The 21,434-nt window shown below is 39.6% G+C and overlaps 1 protein-coding gene across 1 annotated transcript in view; it reads right to left on the reverse strand.

Moving 5' to 3' along the window:
• Positions 1 to 6,223: 6,223 nt before the first annotated feature.
• Positions 6,224 to 21,434, reverse strand: part of LOC134005473 (pyruvate carboxylase, mitochondrial-like) — a 279,864-nt gene continuing 264,653 nt past the window's right edge. The window contains exons 25-27 of the mRNA XM_062444380.1: positions 11,097 to 11,237; positions 10,580 to 10,681; positions 6,224 to 9,440 (exon numbers count right to left, since the gene is read on the reverse strand). Coding sequence (XP_062300364.1) covers positions 9,291 to 9,440; positions 10,580 to 10,681; positions 11,097 to 11,237 — 393 coding nt within the window. The 3' untranslated portion in view covers positions 6,224 to 9,290. The remainder of the gene's footprint in view (positions 9,441 to 10,579; positions 10,682 to 11,096; positions 11,238 to 21,434) is intronic.

The following is a 21,434-nucleotide window of genomic DNA, read 5'->3' on the forward strand; positions in this document are numbered from 1 at the left end:
TGGTGGATGGCAACAGATTCTTCTCAAGAATGTCCTGACAGATGGCTCCATTCATTTCTTGCTTCAATTCAACTATTTGGATTCTGCCGGTACCATAAGAAGAGAAAAAGCCCCATACCATAATGATTCAACCTCTGAATTTCACTGTAGATTTGGTATCTTTAGGGTCATATACAGAACTATTTCTCCTCCAACATGGCTAAAAATTTCAACTTTTGTCTCATTCTTACAGTAATCTGCAGCCAATCTTTTCTTCAGTAATGGAGTCTTATGAATACATTACCTGTTGTTTTCTCTGTGAAAACTGTTTCCTCGAGCTCTTTCTGGAGCTCTGCAGCAATCTTGTGAGGAGCTTCAGTGCATGGTGGGTTGATGGCTTCTTCCTCAATGGTGCTTATTGGAACATTGAGTTGAGAAATCATTTGGTAGTCTGCACCGTTCCTGTGTTGCTCAACGATCTTGTTGGGAAGGTTTTGGAAGAGCTCTTTGCCTCTACCCCATCGTGAGACTGTTCATGTGTGACAGCTTGGTAGCAAATGATGCAGAGATGCACAGATGGCTAACCCTTTTTAAAAGAGTCGAAGTACTAATAGCCACATGCACTAAGCCAGCTGATTCTAATTAGCGCAGGTAAGAGCATTAATTATTTCAATCACCTGGTGCAGTGCTTTCTCTCACTGCATGTTCAATACTTTTCAATACTCCTGTGTCCTTCCAATTTGTAATGCACAGGACTTTTTAATGATGGGGAGCTTATGATTTAGTTAGTTGTGTCGCCTTGAGTTATAACCAATGTCTGGTCTTTCATATGAAAAGCTGCGATGGAAATATGTCATAATGAAAAGCAAGTTGACGTGTTGAATACTTCTTTCTTTCTCACATAATGCAGGAAGGGTCTGTGTAGGTGGAGGAAGTTAAATCGCTGAAAGCAGGCAGTATGTAGTGCTCAGTATTGTGTACGCAGAGAAAATGAGCGTCGAATTTATGAGTCGCCTCATGTTAAAGATATGATCGACAGGATATGAATCATGTGCCTATAAAACTATACTATAACTTTTGGACTAATGTGACGCTCCGTTCATTCAAAAAGTTTTTTGTGAGTCACAGAAGCTCAATGAAGACCAGAGCTGATCGTAAAAGCTGCTATTCACTGCAAGCACAAGTGTAACTTCTGTGCATCACTCGTTTCAACGCACACAAAACCAATCGTCTGTGCTCGGACAACTTGAGAAATCATATACACAGATTACTCTCCACCTCGGACGTATTCCTCCCATAATGTTCAGTCCATAGAGGTGTTTGTGCGTAAGAGAGAGGACGAGAGTGATAAAGACTATCACTCGGACTATTTGTTCTTTTGGAACAATGTACTCTTTTACCCTGAACGCGCCTGTTGCCACGGTAACAGTGCAATATTCTGACACCAAGGGGGGGAGGATGTAGGTGCACAAAAAGACATCTGATGATTGGCACCGTGTCTCTGACGCACGTGAATAGAATTTTTTTTTTTTGAAAACGAGGAAAAATCGCGTGATTTCGCTCTCCTTTGATCCTGTCCCTCTCTTTGCTTTCTAATTCTTTAATTCCTGTCTCGGCTGTGTGTCGCAGTCTGAGCCGCTCTCCTCTCTGCCTCTGTTGCACTGAATCCTCTCTGTCCGACTGCTCTGTGTGTGTGTGTGTGTGTGTGTGTGTGTGTGTGTGTGTGTGTGTGTGTGTGTGTGTGTGTGTGTGTGTGTGTGTGTGTGTGTGTGTGTGTGTGTGTGTGTGTGTGTGTGTGTGTGTGTGTGTGTGTGTGTGTGTGTGTGTGTGTGTGTGTGTGTGTGTGTGTGTGTGTGTGTGTGTGTGTGTGTGTGTGTGTGTGTTCTTCAGTTTCCTCTCTTATATTCGCTGCAGCGCTTTGAATCAAGCTGGAATGCTTTAAGCCCACAGTGGCAAAGAGAGGTCACACTCTTCAGACATGCACACGCACACGCTCGATCACACAGTTTAAAGCCTTGGTGTGTTAAAACAAGGAACAAACTCAGCTGTGTGTGTGTTGGTGCTCTTTCTGATACCAGGGTCAAACCAATTCTGTAGAGAGGTTTTAGTACTTAATGAGATGTCTCATCACATACACACATGCAGTATAAACACTCCTTATTTCTCTCTTCCTTCCTCACACACTGACACACACTTGCACCAATGCAGTGTGTCAGTAGTAGCATCAAAACGGCTCGACAGAGATTGATTCTGGAGGGGTGATAGGAAATGATCCATGTCCTAGTTAGCTGCTGGCCAACATTTGATACATTCATTAGAAATAGGATTTGTCAGAGTGGTGAGGATGTGGCATTGATCTGTCTGGTTAATTGATGTGTGAATTGTTAACTTGTTGCCCGTGGCCGCACGCTGCACTGCTGTGCTGGTAATAGTGTTTAATGATGGAGTTGAGTCTGGAGGAGGGGAGCGCAGGCAGGTAGTGTCCATAACCGGAACATACTCTGCATCCCAAACGTTTGGTGGCATGCGCCCTGAGAGATCATCACATTAAGAAACTGAGCCGAGCCAAATGTCGGCGTTACACTAGATGTGCAGGCAGGGATGTTTCTATGTGGATGTGCAGGGAGGGAGATTTTACTGCCCTGTGAGCCTCTGGCTGCTGCTTCTCAGACAGGTGGAAAATTGTCCCCACAAGCAATCTTTGAACAGGGAGTAATGGAAGAGGAATGGAGATGGCAGTGAACCACGCCTGGCAGGCGATATGCTCAAAAAATCCCTCAATTGAAAGCGATGCGAGTTTGGGCTGGTGTTTCACTCTGTGCTTTTTGACATCGTTGCATTCCATTTCACTCCTGCTTTTATCCTGCTCAGTTTTATCTGCACCTTTTAAACATCTGACTGTTGCGTTTACTCAGTGTCTTTTTGCATCTATTTCATGTCTGTGGCTTATTTTCAGCGATAACAATCATTCAGTGTGATATCTAAAGCCTTTATAGTGGAGCCTGGAGGAAAAAGGCAGAACATGAGCAGTTTCAGTAGCTAGATGAAGGATCAGATCCCGGTTGCGCTGACTGACAGGAAGCTTATTGACTGACAGAGGCGTCCATCTTTTCTGTCTGAGAGACTATGTAGCCTGTCCTCCTCGTTTATTCTCTCTTTATTCAGGCAGGAGGATTACAGCAAAGAAAGCAGCAAAGCAAGCAGTGAAGGGATTATCGAACAGCAGCAAAGGGATTAGAGGGGAAAGTTGCACCTCAACAGAGCAACAGACCCCTGTGGCTCATGTAAGAGACTCATGCACGGGTTAGAAAGTTGGCTCCCCGGCCAGCTGCTGCCGCGCACACTGCCAGAATTTCACAGAGCTTCTCCAGTAGGTGTTTGACACAATGAGCCGCCAAGACTTCACGGCTCTCCTCATCGGGTATTTGCTGTTCATTTGGACAGTGGCAAAGCGGACAAAGGGATGAGCAAAAAGAAAGCCACAGAGGGGATTTGAACTCTGGCACTCATTTATAGATTAGAGCAAGGGGTTATTAAACAGTTTCAGTCTGGGATCCAAATGAGAACTTTCGTCTGTGACCTCAGGACCCAGAGAAATGAAAAGTTTGCTTCTTTTGTGATGTCAAGACCCCATGAAAGCGGACCCATGACCCATTTTGAGGCACAGTGTCACTTAAGGGAAAAGCTACAGAGAAATCCTGGTTTTATCTGGCAGAGGACAAATGTTGCTTATCTGTGAGTAGCTGGTTCACATGTTGACTTAAACTTGAGTAACATTAGACTTCAAATGAGTCACTTTAAAGGAGTTTTTCACTAGTAGCGCCGTAGAGAAATGTTTTTATGAGTGGGTTTCCATTTCTGCCACTTGCAGACATTAATAAGTAAAGTAATTAAAAGCAAGGTTATGTGCTGCCACATGTAGCAGTTATCCAATAACACAGAAGAATTTAATTAATCAAGCAAAAATGCCAAACTGCTGTTTCTATTCAATTTTCTCTGCATTATATCATTTTAAGTTTAATCAGGGTGGAAACAATCAGATTAGTCGAGTCACAACAAAAGGATTCAACAGCTATTTAATTATCGGCTTCTCATCTCAGTAAAGCATTTAAGGCACTTTTTGCATTATCTTATCTGATATTCAAATGTTTTTTTAGTGACATTTTAAGGACTGTGTTTGAAGCAGTTTAATGACTTCGACACAGGCTTTAGGAAATTTTGATGGGCATTTTTCCTTTAATTGCTGACATTTTACAGACACAACATACAACTGATTAATGGAGAAAATAATTGACATATTAATTGCTACTGAAAATTAGTTGTGGTCCATAAAATAATAATAAAGGATAAATGAAGCTGTTCAAGATTTGAAGGGTGAAAAGACACTCAGCCTGTCAGTAAGGCTTTAAGGAAACACAATGCGTTTAGTTAACTTTGAACAGTTTGTTTACAATGAAAACTCTACAGGGAACCTTTAACAAGATCAGGCGGCATCATTAAGCTGCTTAGCACGCGATTCTGTACATCTGATGTTGTTTACTGATACACATACAGTGGACCAAACAACTATTAGATATCTCATGCTTGGTTTGAAAGCTGAACGGTTTGTTACTTTTTAGGAATTTGTAAAGCGTCCCTTTGTAGTTTTCCCCCACATTTAGTGATGGAGTTAAATCTTCACAACAATCAAACTTTCTCACAATGACATTATGTTTCCAACGCCATGGGACAAGAGCAATCTATTATTGTAAATTAGTGAGCCTTCCATTAATGTGATCGTTATTACAGCATAAATATTCAACTGACACACGACCACAGAAAGCCACCAGAAGCCTCATTAAGAAACAACTTAGCACTCTTTTGTTGTTTAAATGTGTGTTTAATGCACGCTAATCATCAATAGTCTGTATCGTGCACACAGCATGACGGCTTACGAGAGCAACACAAAGCCATTCACAGATGTGTGATTGAATTTCATATTTAACTTGACTTTGAAATGAAAGTGAAGAGTTTATTCACAATTTTCAAAAGAGACGATCTGTGCGAGTGCACAGCAATAATTTCAACAAAGGTTGTTTTTTGAGGCCCTTGAAATATTTCAGTTCTCTGAGCAGAGAACTGTGACATTTGTTGTCTTCATGTGAAAAATTTGAAATTCAGTATTCTGATCAGTTGCACATAAAATGAGAAAAATAAGGTGCAGGTGAGATTTGATCCATCAGAATGCTAAAACCTAAAATCAGTTCCTGTCAAAACAAGCACTGCTTTAGTTAAAGTCTGAATTTGGCGAGAGACTGCATGAGAGTGTATCCTACACTTGTCTATTTCACATATGCAAATTTAATTATGTTGTGATTAATCAGAGCTGTCACTCAAGCCAGTAGACAAGTGGGTCATAACATCTATCATGCTACAAGATTTCCCCTTTGATTTAATTGGATAACAATTAAGTATGAAGCTATTCTTTCATCTCTGTGCTGTATTAACATTCCCTCTCTGGACATCCCAGTTTACAAATTGGCGACAAGCTAACCGTGCATGGCTTAGTGGTGAATTGTTATTAGTGATACTCGGCTTCCTCCTAATCCATACTTGAGCTTGAGAGTGTCACCTAGTGCCTGCTGCCAGCATGATCAATCCAGCCACCTACCAGTGAAAAGTGGCGGCTGATCAATAACGGCAGTTGAGCGACAGTCTTGACAGATTTAGCGTGGTTAATCAGCACTTAATCAGTTCTCTAGAACCTGTTTAAAGACAGCAGGGTGTCAGGGTGGATCCACATCCAGCCACAGAGGAATTATCTTGTTTAGGATGCGACAAACACATCCAGATACCAACTGAATTCTGATGAGCAGGGGTGGTAAACAGAATAAAACAAAGTATGTTTATGTAAAACAACTGAAAGACAGTGTGGTTCCAAAAATCCAGCATATCCCTGCTACGTTATGGTAAAAAACGTGATACTGTTGTACAGTCTAATTAAATTAGTTGCATTGATCTGTCAGGGTTTGGCTTGAACATTTATTGTTGAAATCTAATTACTAGTTGGACTCATTTCTCTCAAAGAGCTGTGATTTGACAGCTCGATATGAAACAGGACCAAAGGCTTTCAGAGAGGAAATGTTCCTCTTGTAGCCAGCACTGAGGTAATAGACGGCTTTATTATTTACTTTTTGGACTGTGTTTAGTGCTGATCTATTTCTTTATGTGAAGAACACACAGTACACACCAACACAAGGCAGACTCAGTTACAGTTAACTTTATTTGTAAGTACAGACAGAACAAGAACAATTATCGCTTTTATTTGATGCTATTGTTTCCCTTTTTGTGCGCTCCAGCTCAGTCTCCCTCTCTCTCTCTCTCCTAACTCATGTTTAACAAGAAAATGTAAACTAATTGAGCTCAAATGATGATTTGTAACCATGATTATTCCAAAATACCAAAATGAAAGAAACCATGACAACCTGCAAAACGTGTGATAGAAAATTCATGGAGACATTTAGAATGTCACGTCTGCTGAATTCAGAGTAAAATAAACAGTTTGGTTGGCTTCATAAAAACACAAAGGAAAGCAATAGAAAGATGATAGAAATGTCACAGACCCTCTTTTCATACTGTCTGCAACAGTTCACAATGAGATAGCAAAAGCTCAACACTAGGTCAACATTATATCCTCTTTTCTGAAGCAAATATTTTCTTATTACATTTTTTCATAAGCATGATCATAAGGAGAGTTGTTAGACTGGCCACTGGCTAAGACATGGAGAAACACTGCCAAACAGTTAACATTATTGCATGAGTCGATGCCATCATCTTACAATGTGCAAATTTACACTGTTGAGAAGGAGGAGGGAGGGGGAGGGGGAGGAGAAGGAGGAGGGAGGGGGAGGGGGAGGAGGAGGGAAAAATATGATGAACAGGTGTTTGGATAGATAGCAGGAAAAACAGGAGAGTAAGGAGAGTGAACAAGGAGAGGAGGAGGGAACATTATTGTGCAACAGCTTGTCATAAACACTCATTCATATAATCCCACCACTTCGTCTCCAGATTTCTGATAACAGACAGGAGGTACAGTGAGGCATGGCAGTGGGCTTGGGAGAGTGAGGAGACATTGTTTTAATTAGAAATGGCATTTGCTGCTCAGTATTGATGCATAGTTCAAAAGGGGACTGGTTGTCAGAGGTAATGGGGCAAAAACTCTGGAAGCAATCCATCGAAGTACACACTGATACTTCAGGTTTGTGTCCTGATCGATGGACTCCATAGAAGGTGCACATTTTGGGAAAATAAGCTTTTGTAGCATGTTTTCTGGCCACTGTCCCAAACTCTGCTTACGTCACTGTATTACAAGGTTTCTTCTGTGATTGATATGTGATTTAAATGGTTTTCTGTGTGTGTATCTACTTTCACATGTCAGGGTAACTATACATTCAATTCAGCACATATGATTTTCAAGTTCAAAACCCCTCAAACTGTCAAACAGCCTGCAGCTGACATGGAAAATGAAGTTAAACAAGTCTAACTTTGTAATTGAGTATTTAATTACATCATCGCTGTTAAATGTTTTGAATACAGTGTTACTATGGAGACAGTGCCACACTACTGTGCAGTGTATGTGGTTTTATTTTCTTGTGATCCAGGCAGCACTTAAGGGCTAGGAGTGTTAGCATGAATACTTTGAACCGGTGTGCGTGTGTATGAATATTTAATTTCTTTTAGAATGTTTTCAGCTCTGGAGGTGCAACATTGTGGGGCCAGGTTGACTTATTCTTAAATTTTGCACACACACACAAATTTAGACTCATTTATGCAAACACACACACAATCATTAGAAATATAAAGCCAAGTGCTGCTACTGGGAGTCTCCAGAGTCTCTTATTAGTCCGGCTAATTTCACATCATTTGACAGAGAATTAATTCATAAATTAATCAGCAGAGCCTCAGAAAATAACACCACATGCCGCCATTACGCCACCGTGTAATCCCATTTACACCTACCATTAAAATCCCCATGCAGACAGAAGACTATTCACCATAATCTCTCCTCATTTCTAAAAAAGACAGAGTGGAACTGCTACTCTGACTACTTTTACATCATCACACAAAGCAGCGACACTAAAAAGCAACATTAAAACTATTTTGACTTCACCCTTCAGAAGTGATACAGTTGATTGGTTTTGGTAGCCCACCCTACAGCTGGTTTTGGATTAAAAAAGCTGCATTTAAAGTTCAATAGAGATGTCTAATGTGGCCTACAGCTGTTACTGTTACATTCAGCTTTGGGATTTTAAAGACAGGTGTGAATGTGGAAACATTTAACACCAGTACAAATCTTTAAAAACAGACAGATCACTATCTACCATTACTGATACAGTAACAGGAGAGTTTTCATTTTGGTGCAGCATCTTAAATTTCTGTGGGTTACTGAGAAGTGTGGGTGGTCCCCCTCACCTTAAATAGTGCTCCTCACTTTGTTGTGCTTCTACTAGTGAAAAAATACATTGTGCATGTCAATGTGCAACAGTTTGGACACAATAGTGGTTTCTTTCTTAATCCCTGTGTACTTTGTGTTTTAAGTGTTCACTTAAGAACCTTTAACAGTGATTACACATTCCCAGAATGCATTGTGACTAATGTCGGAGATTGATAATGTTTTGCAAAGGCGAAAAAGCTAAAAGAAAAAACAACCATTTTCTAGTATGAAAGATGATTCAATCCTCAAGTCTATCTCTTTTGTCTGCTGATTATAAAGAAAAAACATTTAGTAGTCATCTCTAAAGTTTCATCTATTCACTTTAACATTAGGCAACATCAACAGCATAGAAATGTGGCGTTTATTACTGTTAGTGTTATACACGTTAGCTCAATTTGTAGTTCATCACATTTAAGACTAAGCATTAAAATAATGGAATGTACTATAAATTCATATGTCTAAACTATGTTATTTTCCACATGTTGACAGGACATTAGCCGATGTACTGGGGACTGCTTCTTCACTTTTGGGAGAATAAATGTTTAAAATGATTTGCTTTGTGGCAGAATTTGATGAGAAATTCACATTAAATTGATTTATTATTTCACATTGTTATATAATCTACTCTTTACACCCTATGGGCTTTTTAGTATGTGGAGATCTGTGCTTCATTTTGTGTCCCCAGTGTAACCAAACAGAATATGTACAAATTGGGGGGCCATAAAGTCTTGCAGTACTTCCAGCTTCCTCCTTTCTTAATCCACCCTATTCCTCCACCTCTCACCACCTCCAAATCAGATTGTCTAACTCCCCCCCTCACTCCCTCCATCCTATCACTCTACTCCTCGATTTCCAGTATCAGGTCATCTCCCTCCAGGGAGGAGTCGGCTGTGACATGGACTGCCTTCACGGTCCCGGACAGCGGGGAGTTGACCACCATCTCCATCTTCATGGCTGAGAGGACACACAGCGGCTGACCCTTCTCCACCTTTTATGATTATAAAAGACAGTTTACAGAGCATTAAAACAGGAGTCAAATGCACAGAACACCGAACACACGCTGTAGAAGAAGGTTAACAAGAAACATCATAGTACAGATAGGCTTTTCTTTCTCCAACAAATGTAAGCAGGAAATACTTTTATCAGTGACTAATGCAGCCACCAGCAGACTGTGAATGTGCGTTTCAGGGTCAGTTATCACAAATAACATAATAATAAAAGCAGAACTACCTGCATGACTTGATACCACCATGGTAAGTAAGAAATGTTTTTATTATTTCTGGATATCCATCTCTTGGATTATTTCCTCAGGCAGATATCATGGAGGTGAACAGAATTACACTGTGGTGTACAAAGTATTTGTCCTTTTGCTCTGGATAATCCACAGACAGACTTCACTGTGAACAGTTTTTAAGTAAAAAGTAGTTCCAATGTAAACTGCTACTATGGACTACCCATAGTAATGGACAATTGTTTCTCAGATGACACACTGCAGTTAAATATTTTTAGATATACATTTTCAATGCTGTGAGCACCATAAGTCAAATTCCATCCACCTCCTTTGGGCAAACATATTGAACCTCAGTTCTTTCATGGTATTGACAAAAATGTCTCCACGGCACTGAGTTTCAAAAACTGTCATGTACTGAAAGCTGGCATCAAATACTGGCTCAGATTTGTACTCTTATGATTTAGAAATTGTCTGATCAAAAAGGACTTTTTTTGGTGTCAGTACTGAAACTCTGGCATTACATTGTTTTATTGAATTTTCAAATGATACCCTGCACCTCCACGTTATTAGTGTGGAGGCAGAAAGCTCAGACTGGCAGGGTTGGGTATGGTTTGAAGATTTTCTATTCTAGTGTAGATATCAAACATGAACAAGAACTCTGCTTGAATACAACTGTTTAAAAACAGCATCTGATGCCAGCTCTCAGTGCAGTTGTAAGGATAACACAGTCCACACTTAAAAATGTCTCATAACACCAAAATGATGGGCATGGCTGTGTAACAGAAAGAAAATCTATATATGTTTTGTAAATCTGAGTGAACGGTCACTTTAACCCAAGGTAATCAAATCACATTAAAAGTGTTCAAAAGGGAAATGCAGGTTAACAGTGAGCTGACCTTGGATCCAACTTCCACTTTGACCTCCAGGACTTTTCCAGGCATGGGCGCCCCCACCTGACCCTTGATGGACTTCTGAGCCTTGGGGTGGAACTTCATTTCCTGGGTGGAGGGACAAAGAGAGATTTCATGCATCCATCTGTCCAGTTGAGTCTCCATCCCAGTCATCCAGCCACACAGTCATTCAACCGCCCATTGAAACATTCCTCCCTGCTGAGCCTCCATCAACCTTCACAAATACTTATTTCTATGAATAACAATAACCAGATTTGCTGAGTGCATCATCACAAAATCTGTACCTCCAAGTTCAGAAAATGTAATTCTCTCAAGATTAACATCCCCTGCTCCATCTCTCTATCCATCTGCTTATTGTTTACCATGCCATCTATCAGTCATTCAGTCAGTTGTACCCAGCCTATAGCGTTCTTCTTCTACCAGCATTCTCCCCCTCTCACGCCCAAAATCCATCAACCCCCCCCCCTCCTGTCAGTCGACTCCATCCATCCCTTGTGTGTACCTTCATGGCGACTGTGTCTTTAACCAGCACAGATCTCAGCTGTCCGTTCAGCTCAAAGAAGACCTCTCTCTGGCCAGCCTTGTTCAGGTCACCCAGGGCCAGCGCCTTGATGTGGAGGATCTTTCCTCTTTCCAGCTCCACCTGTGATGAAACAAAGGGGGAGGGTGGGGGAGAGAGAGAGAGAAGGAGGCAGAGAAGGAAATGACATTACGTTAGAAAATTGAAATTAATACATGGCTGCCTAGTTCACAAGTCCAGCTAAAGCAATAAAAACAGACGAGAGAGCTCGGTGAAATTGGAACGTGAAGTTAGTGGAGTGAGACAGGCACAATGTTTCCTCCTCTTTATTTCTTTTCATCCTCATGGTGTGCTGGAGTGTTTCCCAGCATGCTGTTGGTGGAGGGCAGGAAATTTGGAAAGATTGCCAATTCATGAGAGGGGAATAACTTAGCCTCGCTTCAGTTAAACTGCTTAATAAATTACCAAATCATGCAGCATCAGGTGTTCATTAGAATGTTTTATTTTATACCCATGACCAACTTTTTTTTTTAAATCGCTTTTTAATTTCATTTTAGTGACTCACTGTCTGCTTTTATCAGCAGTTTTGAACAGTGGTGGAATGTAACAACTACTGTACTCAAGGACAGTTTTGAGGTACTTCTGCTTGAGTGTTTCCATTCTCTGCTACCGTATTCTATTACATTCCAGAGCCAAATATCAGAGTTTTTACTCCATTAGATTTATCAGCTGTAGTTACTAGTAAATTTGCAGATTAAGATTTGACATATAAAACATGATCAAACTCATCATCTAATAGAATAAGATGTATAGGTATAGATTAAACTGTGCAACAAGTAGTTCGAATGACCTCCGCCCTCCACTAGCTAGGGGCCACAGTAGTGCATACTCTCACTTTAATATTTTAGGTACAATATGCTGATGTTACTAATATACTTTTACTTGAGTGTTTTTTTCCCCCTGTGGTATTGCAACATTCTGTTGAGCAAAAGATACATTACAGTAATTGGGGTTCTGCTAAGTTCAGCTTAATGTTGATTTGCTATTTAATTTGAGATAATATTCACTACATACTCTTATAAAGATTAATATGTGTTGAGGGAAGAGATACAAACACACAAGTTGTATAGAGTAACAACCTGTAATATACACTCAGGCAGTGGGTACTTTGCAGCTTGACTTGCTACCTCTGAGTAGTCAAAAAACACGTTGCATCTCTATGTGTGTGTTTACAGCAGTCAAGCGTTTCACCAGACATATCAATCTGTACATCAAATAGATGGAGAAGTGTTATAGACAGAATGACAATCTGAGAGATAAAGAAAGAGACAGGGAAGGCTAAAAGAGAGATAAAATGGCAGACTGGAGGATATTCATTTTTCCCCAGCCTTAAGTACAAGTGTAAACTCTGGGACTTTACCTGCCACCTGTAAATGTGTTGTTTTAAGACAAAGACATCACTCTCTTTCTCTTTCTCTCTCTCTCAGTATCAACAGCAGACAGGCTCTCTGCTCCTCATATCAATTCTGGTCACTGCTGAGTTCTGTCTTGCTAGTCTTTCCCTCGACACCGGCCACTGTACTTCTTCATTTATCTCACGCCTCTCCTCAAATCTCTCGTCTCACCGGTCGGAAACTCATTTTTTCCCCATTTCCATTTGCCCGACTTTCAATATTTCTCTTTGTCACTCCTCCCATGAGTCACAGCTTTACATTTGGTATTGTTATGTTGCTACCTATTTCTGTGGCCACTCGGTCTGTCTCTCTTGCAGGTATTAATTTCCCTCATCAGCCTTTTTCTGCTTTCTCTTTTATCTGTTGTCTGGCTCTGCTGTGTCTATCCACCCCTTTTACTCGACCCTACGCCTTTCATCCTTTAGATTTCTCTCTCCCTCTCACATTGCCATCTCAAATGCAGCGTCTCCATTGATATTCTAAACTAAGTCTCAGTGAAAAGACAAAAATACATACTGCTGCAGGTATGTATTGATCTCAGTTTTATTCTGCCTCCATTTCTCTGGGTGCTGCGGTTCTTCATCTATTTCCCTCACTCTGTATCTGGTAACTAAACCTTGCATGCTCTTCTCATGCTTTTGCAGACTTTCTGGCACTCAGTCTTCATCGCTCCCTGATTCCCCCAACCTCTCCATCTTTTTCTTCCACCCTCTATTACACTGAAATTCACTCCTGCTAGTGCTGCTTTGTCGGGCTCCTGGCAGTTTTTTGCAAAAAAACAAAAAACAAAACTGCTTTCCCCAACTACATCCCCTCACAACTGTTCCCATGAAAAATACAGTATGTGCCTCTTTGAAGAGTTGCACAAGATTCATGAACCTTTTGAAGCTGATTTTGTCTCGCTACCTTGTGCGTGCGTGCCAGAGAGCTAAATAGACAACTTCAGTTCACTGTGTCGATATCTAAAACATCAGACATGTATTAAGACTTTCGCTTGTATTATTCTGACAAGCTCACACTCTCGCTGCATACTGCTACTGTATCTGGTTGTTACTTGTTGTACCTTTTCTCTCTACAGTTGGCTTCAAATGGCTGCTTCCATTTTTGATCCAGTTCCAAGTAAAGTAAGGTAGTCATGTGGCTTAATAGAAAATATGTATCAGAATATAAAGACGCAAAGACAAAACAAGAAAAGTCACTGTCCTCTGCAACTGAAAGAATAATACAAACTCAAAGACACACATTGTGTCCCAATTCCATATTCATTTTTCAAAGTATGCACTGTATACTAATTCTCATAGTTCACTGTTTTTACAGTCAATATAAAATGGTACAAGTAAGATTTTTAGTACACTTTGATGATCCACTGACTATTCCTTAAGCGCCATCTGCTTAACATTTAATTTGTATAATTTAATAAATACTTGCAAAACCATTTCATCAGCTGATCTCTCTAGGGTTGAGATACAATTAGGGATAAATCATACGTACTTCATGTTTAGTGGCAATTAACAAATTCATTTCAAATTTCAAATAAATAAATAAACTCAATGTGCGTTCTAAGATGTGTTCAAAGCACCACTGTGTCTAACTTCAGCCTCACAGTGCTGCTAGCTTAGCTGTAGGCCATTATCTTGTTTGTTGCTGTGAATAGCTCCTCCATGTCCTTTGTGTAATCACTGTGGGACAACAGTGTCCATCAACAAACCACTCAAGTGCTTTAACTGCAACGTTCCCAGTTCTAGTCTGCCAGGGAGCTCCATCTTTCCCATTATTTCCTGTCATCTCTACTGTCTGCTATCAAATAATAAAGCATCAAGACATATACAGAAGAATGTAGCTAGCTACCTAGGGGCCCATTTTGGTGCTTATATACCAGGCACCTTGGCAGAGCGTAGTGGGAGGGAATGTAGACCTAGATGAGGGTGTTCAGGTAGATTGGAGCCAATTTAGGTTCTGTTTTGTAAGTGAGTGTCAGGGTTTTGATTTTGATGTGGGCAGTAACAGAGCCAGTGGAGGGATATGAAGAGTGGTGTGACATAACTAACTTAACTAGCTGTGTAATAAAGGGCTGAAGATAATAAGAAGACGCTGATATTGTAAGGCTAAGATGCTGTTACTATTTACCAAAGGATTAGTTTAATATAATCTACATATATCCTAATATGGAGGCTTGGGATACACCGTGCATTTAAGCCACATTTCTAAAATGCAACACATGAGCTTTACATAAGGTGTATTAGACACTGGTTTGTAAAAGATTTTAACAGTTAACATTCCTTCATCCCTTCCCTCCAAAAATACTGAAATAAGTGCCTCAATATATAATAACATTTAGTAAAAAGTTAACATTCACTGTACTTATACACATATTCACCTGTTGACAACATAACTGCCGACTACAGTTAATTAACATCAATGTAATGCTATAAACTCAGATTAACACAGCTGACAATAAATGCACCATACTGGTTCCTCATTACCGAAGGATGGAAAACATATTTTTCAGCTTGTGGGGATACAGATGCAAAGCTTTTTCATGACTTCATAACTAACTTAAACAACTTGGACAAACGTCTAACATGACGGTACCCATACCTGCTTTGCATGGGATGAGCAATGACAATAATAGTCCCCCCCCCAAACAGTAGTTCCATGCTACTGAGTTCCATCATTTACAGTCACTTTACCTTGCGGTGAATTATTAACACTAACATATCCTGATATTAATTCCCTGTCAGCTATGCTCTGAAACAAACTGAGTATATTGTTGGATGTAGCAACAATATCAGCAATATATTTACTTAAAAATAAAATAAAATAAAAAAACACAGCAGAAAGGGGGCACTTTCTCCCTAGGGGGCCGAACGTACAGGTGCTTAAGCCCCACTTGAGGTCTGTATGCACGTGCCTGTATGTTCCACATGTCAATGATGTGCGTGCTGACTTTTCATCTATATATCCCTCACATGTCGCTGTGAATCATTGGGGAGTACCCCTAAGCACAGAGCCTCGGTCAAATTCAACTGCTTATCCATTTGGTGCTATGGTGTCTCTGACTAAAACAAGTCTCACATTATGCTTCACATCATGTCTTCGCTATGACTTTATAATGACTTGTGCTGCCTGTAACAGAGTAATGAGAACACTGTGGAGTGCAGGGCTCCGTGTGTTGGTGTCCGTGTATATTAGAACTGACAGGGTGTGTATGACAGGGTCCGTGTTTGTGAAAATCTATGTTTATATTTCTGTCAAGCATAATTAATACCATACTGAGTCATCAGCACATGCCAGATAGGTCGATGTTTTTCTCTGCCTGTGTGGGTGAATGTGAGCAATGGGCAGAGTTGTCACCCATGTGTTTATTTGTGTATAAAGAGTGCACTCTAAATATCCTTCAGATGCATTTGGGCTTTCATGGACATGGACCTAAGTGAGTTGTGTTCAACTTAATGGGACTTAAGAGTCTCCTAGAAGGTTGAAAATATTGCTGTAAGAAGCCTGAAACTCTCCACATAAGATAAAAACATGATACATATAAACACATGGAGCACAATGAAAATAAAAAATATTTATTGTGCTCCCACCACATTCACAACACAGAGACATCTTCTAAGCTGGCTGCTCACTCTTTGGCTGATAAGGCTCTTGTACTGGATTTACACAGGCTTGAAATGAAGTGCAAAACAATACCATATGATTACTGTGAAAGCCTTTATATCTACTTCACACAACATCAACAACCGAGGGCTTCAGGTCTAGCTCAACACTCAGAAAGATTTGGTGCTTAAATCTGTTTCGATCAAGAATTCCTCTGTACACTTCACTATAATAGCTAGCTGCCAAGAGCTCATCAGCAGCTTCTGTTCCAAATATACTGTTAACAGTTTGTTCAAGTACAGCAAGAGTCATCTGTAATGGACATTTGCAGAATTAACCCAAACGCCAACAAAGGCTCACAATCATCATCTGAAATACTTTTGTTTTGCTTCATCTTATGATTATCATCCATCTCTAGTGCAGATAAATTAACTGAAACACACAGATTTACCTCTTAGGTTCTAAGTACTATAACTACTTCTTGTCCTAGTGAATTTGTAGCAGTCATACTATACAAAAACCCTGATATTTTCTGTTAATCTGTGTTTTCCTATAAGTAAATGCTTAATCCATACACACACTTACAATACAAACGACAAAGGTGAGGTATGCATACTTGAGTGAGTTATCACCTTGACTTAAAAACATTTCTAATTTTAAAAAAATCTCCAAATTGCTTTGGTTGCTCAGTGCTATTTACTCTCCCCAGGGCTCCTCACTGCTTTAACAGTGCCTACAGTTCTGCAGCTCTACAAAGCAATCAGCATTGCAAAAGTTGCCATGCATGAGCGCAAAAATAAATTTGCTTCTTATGAGCACCTAATCATTTCCATTTCTGATAGTCCTGAGACAGGCTGACACTCTTCCACACCCCCATAATGATTCTTTTCTGATAAACCATCTCAAAGGTTGCAGCAGCTGCCATTCACAGTCAGCTTGTCTCAAACATATTCAACCCTCTAATCAAACTGTCGTGGATATAACATGTGGACACCTTGTCAGATATCGAAAGTCCATTTTGCCCAGTGATGTTTATCTGTGTTTTAACATTTTCAGTTCATCTTTGATGGAGGTGCTTGATTGCCAGGTAATTAATATTTCCACAGAGATAACCCAACCTATTAAATACGGATACAAGACCTGAGAATATGCATCTAATGGTGTGTTCTCATTGTGGGAAGAAACAGCAGCAACCCCTTCTACACAATTTCTAAACCTGCAGTTCATCTTGGGACCTTCATATAAATTAAAGTTGAAGTAAAAATCGAACCCACGAAGATCTCAGAACTGAAATGTTGTGATTCATCATTAAAGCATTACGACTTCACGATGTGAAAGTACAGGCAGTGTGCCCACATGTTGTGTAGGTCTTTGCACTTTTGCAAACAGTCCCACAGTTTAGTATTATACAAATAACTAAGTTGACTGAAAGCAAGTAATGTTAAATGCAACAAAGCATGATAAAAATAAATGTATCCTCCACATTATGAAGCAGCACACATGATCCGACTTTCGAGAACATCACAAATAAAACTGAATTGGATGAGAAACAACAAGAGCAAGAGCTTCTTTTAGCACTTGAGAAATTCTTCATGGTGAAAGAAGGAAAACAACTAACATATCTCATGCAGCATGTGACAGGCCACCTTTTTTTGTTTTTCATTCCGTCTCTCGCTTGGCTCTGCTAATCGGACCTGATCTAGTGGGAGTACCTATCGTCATGACAACAGGGGGAAGTTTGTTTCTGTGGAGATGACTGATGTTGAGCACAATTGCGAATGTCTGTCTGAATGTTCTAAAAACGACAAGAGTTCTGACGGATCCGAGATTAGATAAACAGGAGCAGGTTGAGTACTGATGGGAGGAGAAGAAAAACCTGCTCTGCATTTGGGAAATGTTTGAATGACAAGTTTTCCACTTGGAGAGAGAAAAAAGCAGTGAAAGCTAAGACAGGTTAAATATGAGGTTTCGGATTTTAAAGAAGGGACAGTTAGAAAATCAATTTCACTGCGAGGAAAGTCAATACTGCAATCAACTAATCAAATATGTCTCACCCACTCTACAACTGCAGCTCTTAAAGTGTTTTGCTTCCGTTTTACAAAGATGTTGTAATGACTATTTGGACTTGAAATCAAGAACATTTGATTCAATTCATTTTAGCATGATGTAGAAATTTGAAAAGAGCAGCACAGCACCCACCAAACTGTAGCTTCAACCCAAAATAAAACCTTCTGCTGAAGCTGTTAAACATCTTGTTTGTAATATTTTGATAATTTTAATTACATGGTTGGTGGTCCAGCTGTGAGTCTCCAGCTAGATTTCTCAATTCCTACCCTTTTAGTCCTGCTAATGGACATGTATCAAATGATGCACACCCTGGGGTGATTGACAAGAAAAGGGGCAGGGGGCTCTGCCTGCCGCTAGGGTCAATAATATATCTGCACAATCAATGCAGCCCTGGATTCTTCAATGATAATAATACAGCAGCAGACTAGTGGTGCTTCTTGTGTCCCTCATAATATAAAAATCAATTAACACCAGCCTGGAAGCATTTTGCTGCAGTGAAATGAAGCAGTAATTAAACATGGTTGCCTTTGGCCGCTCTGAATCACTGTCAGTAAAATGTGTGTGTGTGTGTCTCATAATGAGAGAATCAAGAGAAAATATTGAAATATTTTGGAGGGAAAAGATGATTCATAATGAATGATGTGATTTTAATGGGACTATAATTATAACTAATACTGGTAGAAAGATGAGTATAAATGCTGCAGTGTCTGGGCAAGGAGAAAATTGTGAAAGGTAGCAAGTGGCCAATGGGAATATAGATTTCCTTTTTGTTTTCAATTATAATTTCATCAATTAAAATTCATTTAAGCTAAAAAAAACAAAATACTGAAAACATACAAAAGCTGTGGCAATAACAGAGTGATGACTCAACTGTCTCTGCTGCAGCATTACACAGTTGCCCATGAATGCAGATCTTTCAAGCACTGACTTTGTGAAATACTGGATATGTTACAGATTTACTGAACACACAGCTTTCACAGGTAGAAAATGTATTTCAGGGTGCGTTACTGCTGACACAGTAAACAGGTTTTCCAGTGATAAAAATGACATGAGTTTAGGGAATTATTAACAGTTTGTAAAGCTGGACTTAAAGATTAAAGTGGGAGCTTCCTTCCTTTTTCTTTTTTCTTTTTAATTATTCTGCTTGTCATTGGCTGATATCAGAGTTTGTACATCATGTCTCCTATCTTCTTTATCAATCTAAAGACTGATTTTCCCTCCCTGCACACTACCACGTGTTTCTCAAAAGCATACTTACAAAAATACTTAATGAAATCACAACAGCGCTGCAGTCAGAAAAACATGACAGCAATCATCTCTGACCTGTCTCACCTCTGGTAAGAATGATTCAAACTACCGCCAGTGTTATTACATACGCCACCACTGCCCTGACACACCTTACACCACACACAAGACTTAATAACACACTAGAAGAATTTATAGTCGATGTAAAGAGTTCACAGGAGTAGAGAGTGGAGTTACTTGTCATTACTTGTGTCATTTTGTCATGTCTGTGTCACGCTGTGTTTACATTCATTTTCAGAGGGTCAATCACGGTGACTGCTGTGTGATGTCTGTGCCTGAAGTGTGGTACTGAAAGGAAGAAGAATACTGAGTTTTTCTCTAACTTCTTTTATGCTGTCTTCAATGAAAACACGGGCAGTCCATGCTAGCCAATCACAGTTTTTCTACTGCCTAATGCAGGTGCTGCAGCCCTGACTGGATATGTTTTTGACATCATGGATGCTAAATAAAGTCCAGTTCAACATCTACAAAACTAAATCTTGCTGTGCTTGTGTCCCCTCTGTCAAGTAAAAATTGTTGTGTATGCTGTAGTGTCTGATTGAGTTTACCCCTTAAGGAAAAACAAAGTTTTCTTATGGAATCTTATGGAATACTGGAATCCCTTTTTTTCAACACTCCTTTTTCTACGTCCTCTTCATAACCAAAAGCCAAACTTAGAAAAAGGTAGATTTTTAGTGAGCAGTTTAAAAGTTTGGAATATCGTACCAAGAAATTTCTTTTTTTTCGTGATGACATTGAGTGACAGACTCTTCTGACATCATGCTCAGTAGCAAAGAAAAATGTGTCTTTGATCTGATGTCTGATTCTGACATCTGCTGCAAAGATTACTGTCACTAGTTTCAACAATTTCTTTTGGAATTCACTCTTCACTCTGGACTTTAACAATCACTTTAGTTCTGCTCATCAAAGTAGTTACTGCTGTCATTCTCCTGAAATATTCTGTGTTTGTACTGCACTTTCTGGATAAAAAGCAGCATCTTCAAACTGTACTCTTTATACAGAGAAACTTTCATATTTCTGCTGGCCGTATGTTCACGCGTGTTAAAACCAATTTCCATCCAAATGATTTTGCTTATGTAATATTTTAGAGGTGACAGGAAAAGCATTGCTACCTAGCTGTCAATGTACCCCCGAAATGATTCAGTTTCAGATTTTGTGGCAGTTAAAACTTCCAGTCAATTACTGTATTTCACTAAGCTTGTACACCATTCATTTGTTTGCATGTTTATTCCTTCATCCAACTACATGTCCAACTGCTTCCCTATGGGAGAATAAACGAACTGTACAAGTGTTTGAAATCAGTAGCAGTTATATCTTTGGTGTCTTTGGTGTGCGATACGTATGGGCCCTCAGTGGACAGTTCTCAAACATCATACGACAAAATTAATCTGTTTTTTCTCTGCAGGAAGGCCAATCTGGTGGCCTGAGGGATCAGAAATACTGTTTGTAGTTCCCTTGATAAAGAATTAATATCTCTGTCCTCTCCACTGTGCTATCAGCACTTCACTGTGACTGCACCAAACCTCAGCCATCTGCAGTGATGGGAAAATTGTTTCCTGCTGACAAAGTCTGTTCTTTATGGAATTTCATTTTTATCAGAATCAATTAAAGAAAATGAATTCAATGAGTAATTACTTATATTAAATGTATTATTATACTATTAGTGTGCTGCAGTCATATACCTCAGCTGTGAATTAGACATATTCCTTATTGTCTACTTCTTTTGTAACTTAACAGAGTTCAGGGTATTAAACACTAAAACTTTATTTTACATTATTACCGATACAGTGTGGGAGTGTAGAGATTCTCTGATAAATGTCTGAGCTGAGCTGTTAATACAGTGCTTAATCAGCTTTAGTCATTCCTTAACATTAGACATTATTTTTGAAATATT

This window comes from Scomber scombrus, chromosome 23, assembly GCF_963691925.1.
Source record: "Scomber scombrus chromosome 23, fScoSco1.1, whole genome shotgun sequence".
Lineage (NCBI taxonomy): Eukaryota > Metazoa > Chordata > Actinopteri > Scombriformes > Scombridae > Scomber > Scomber scombrus.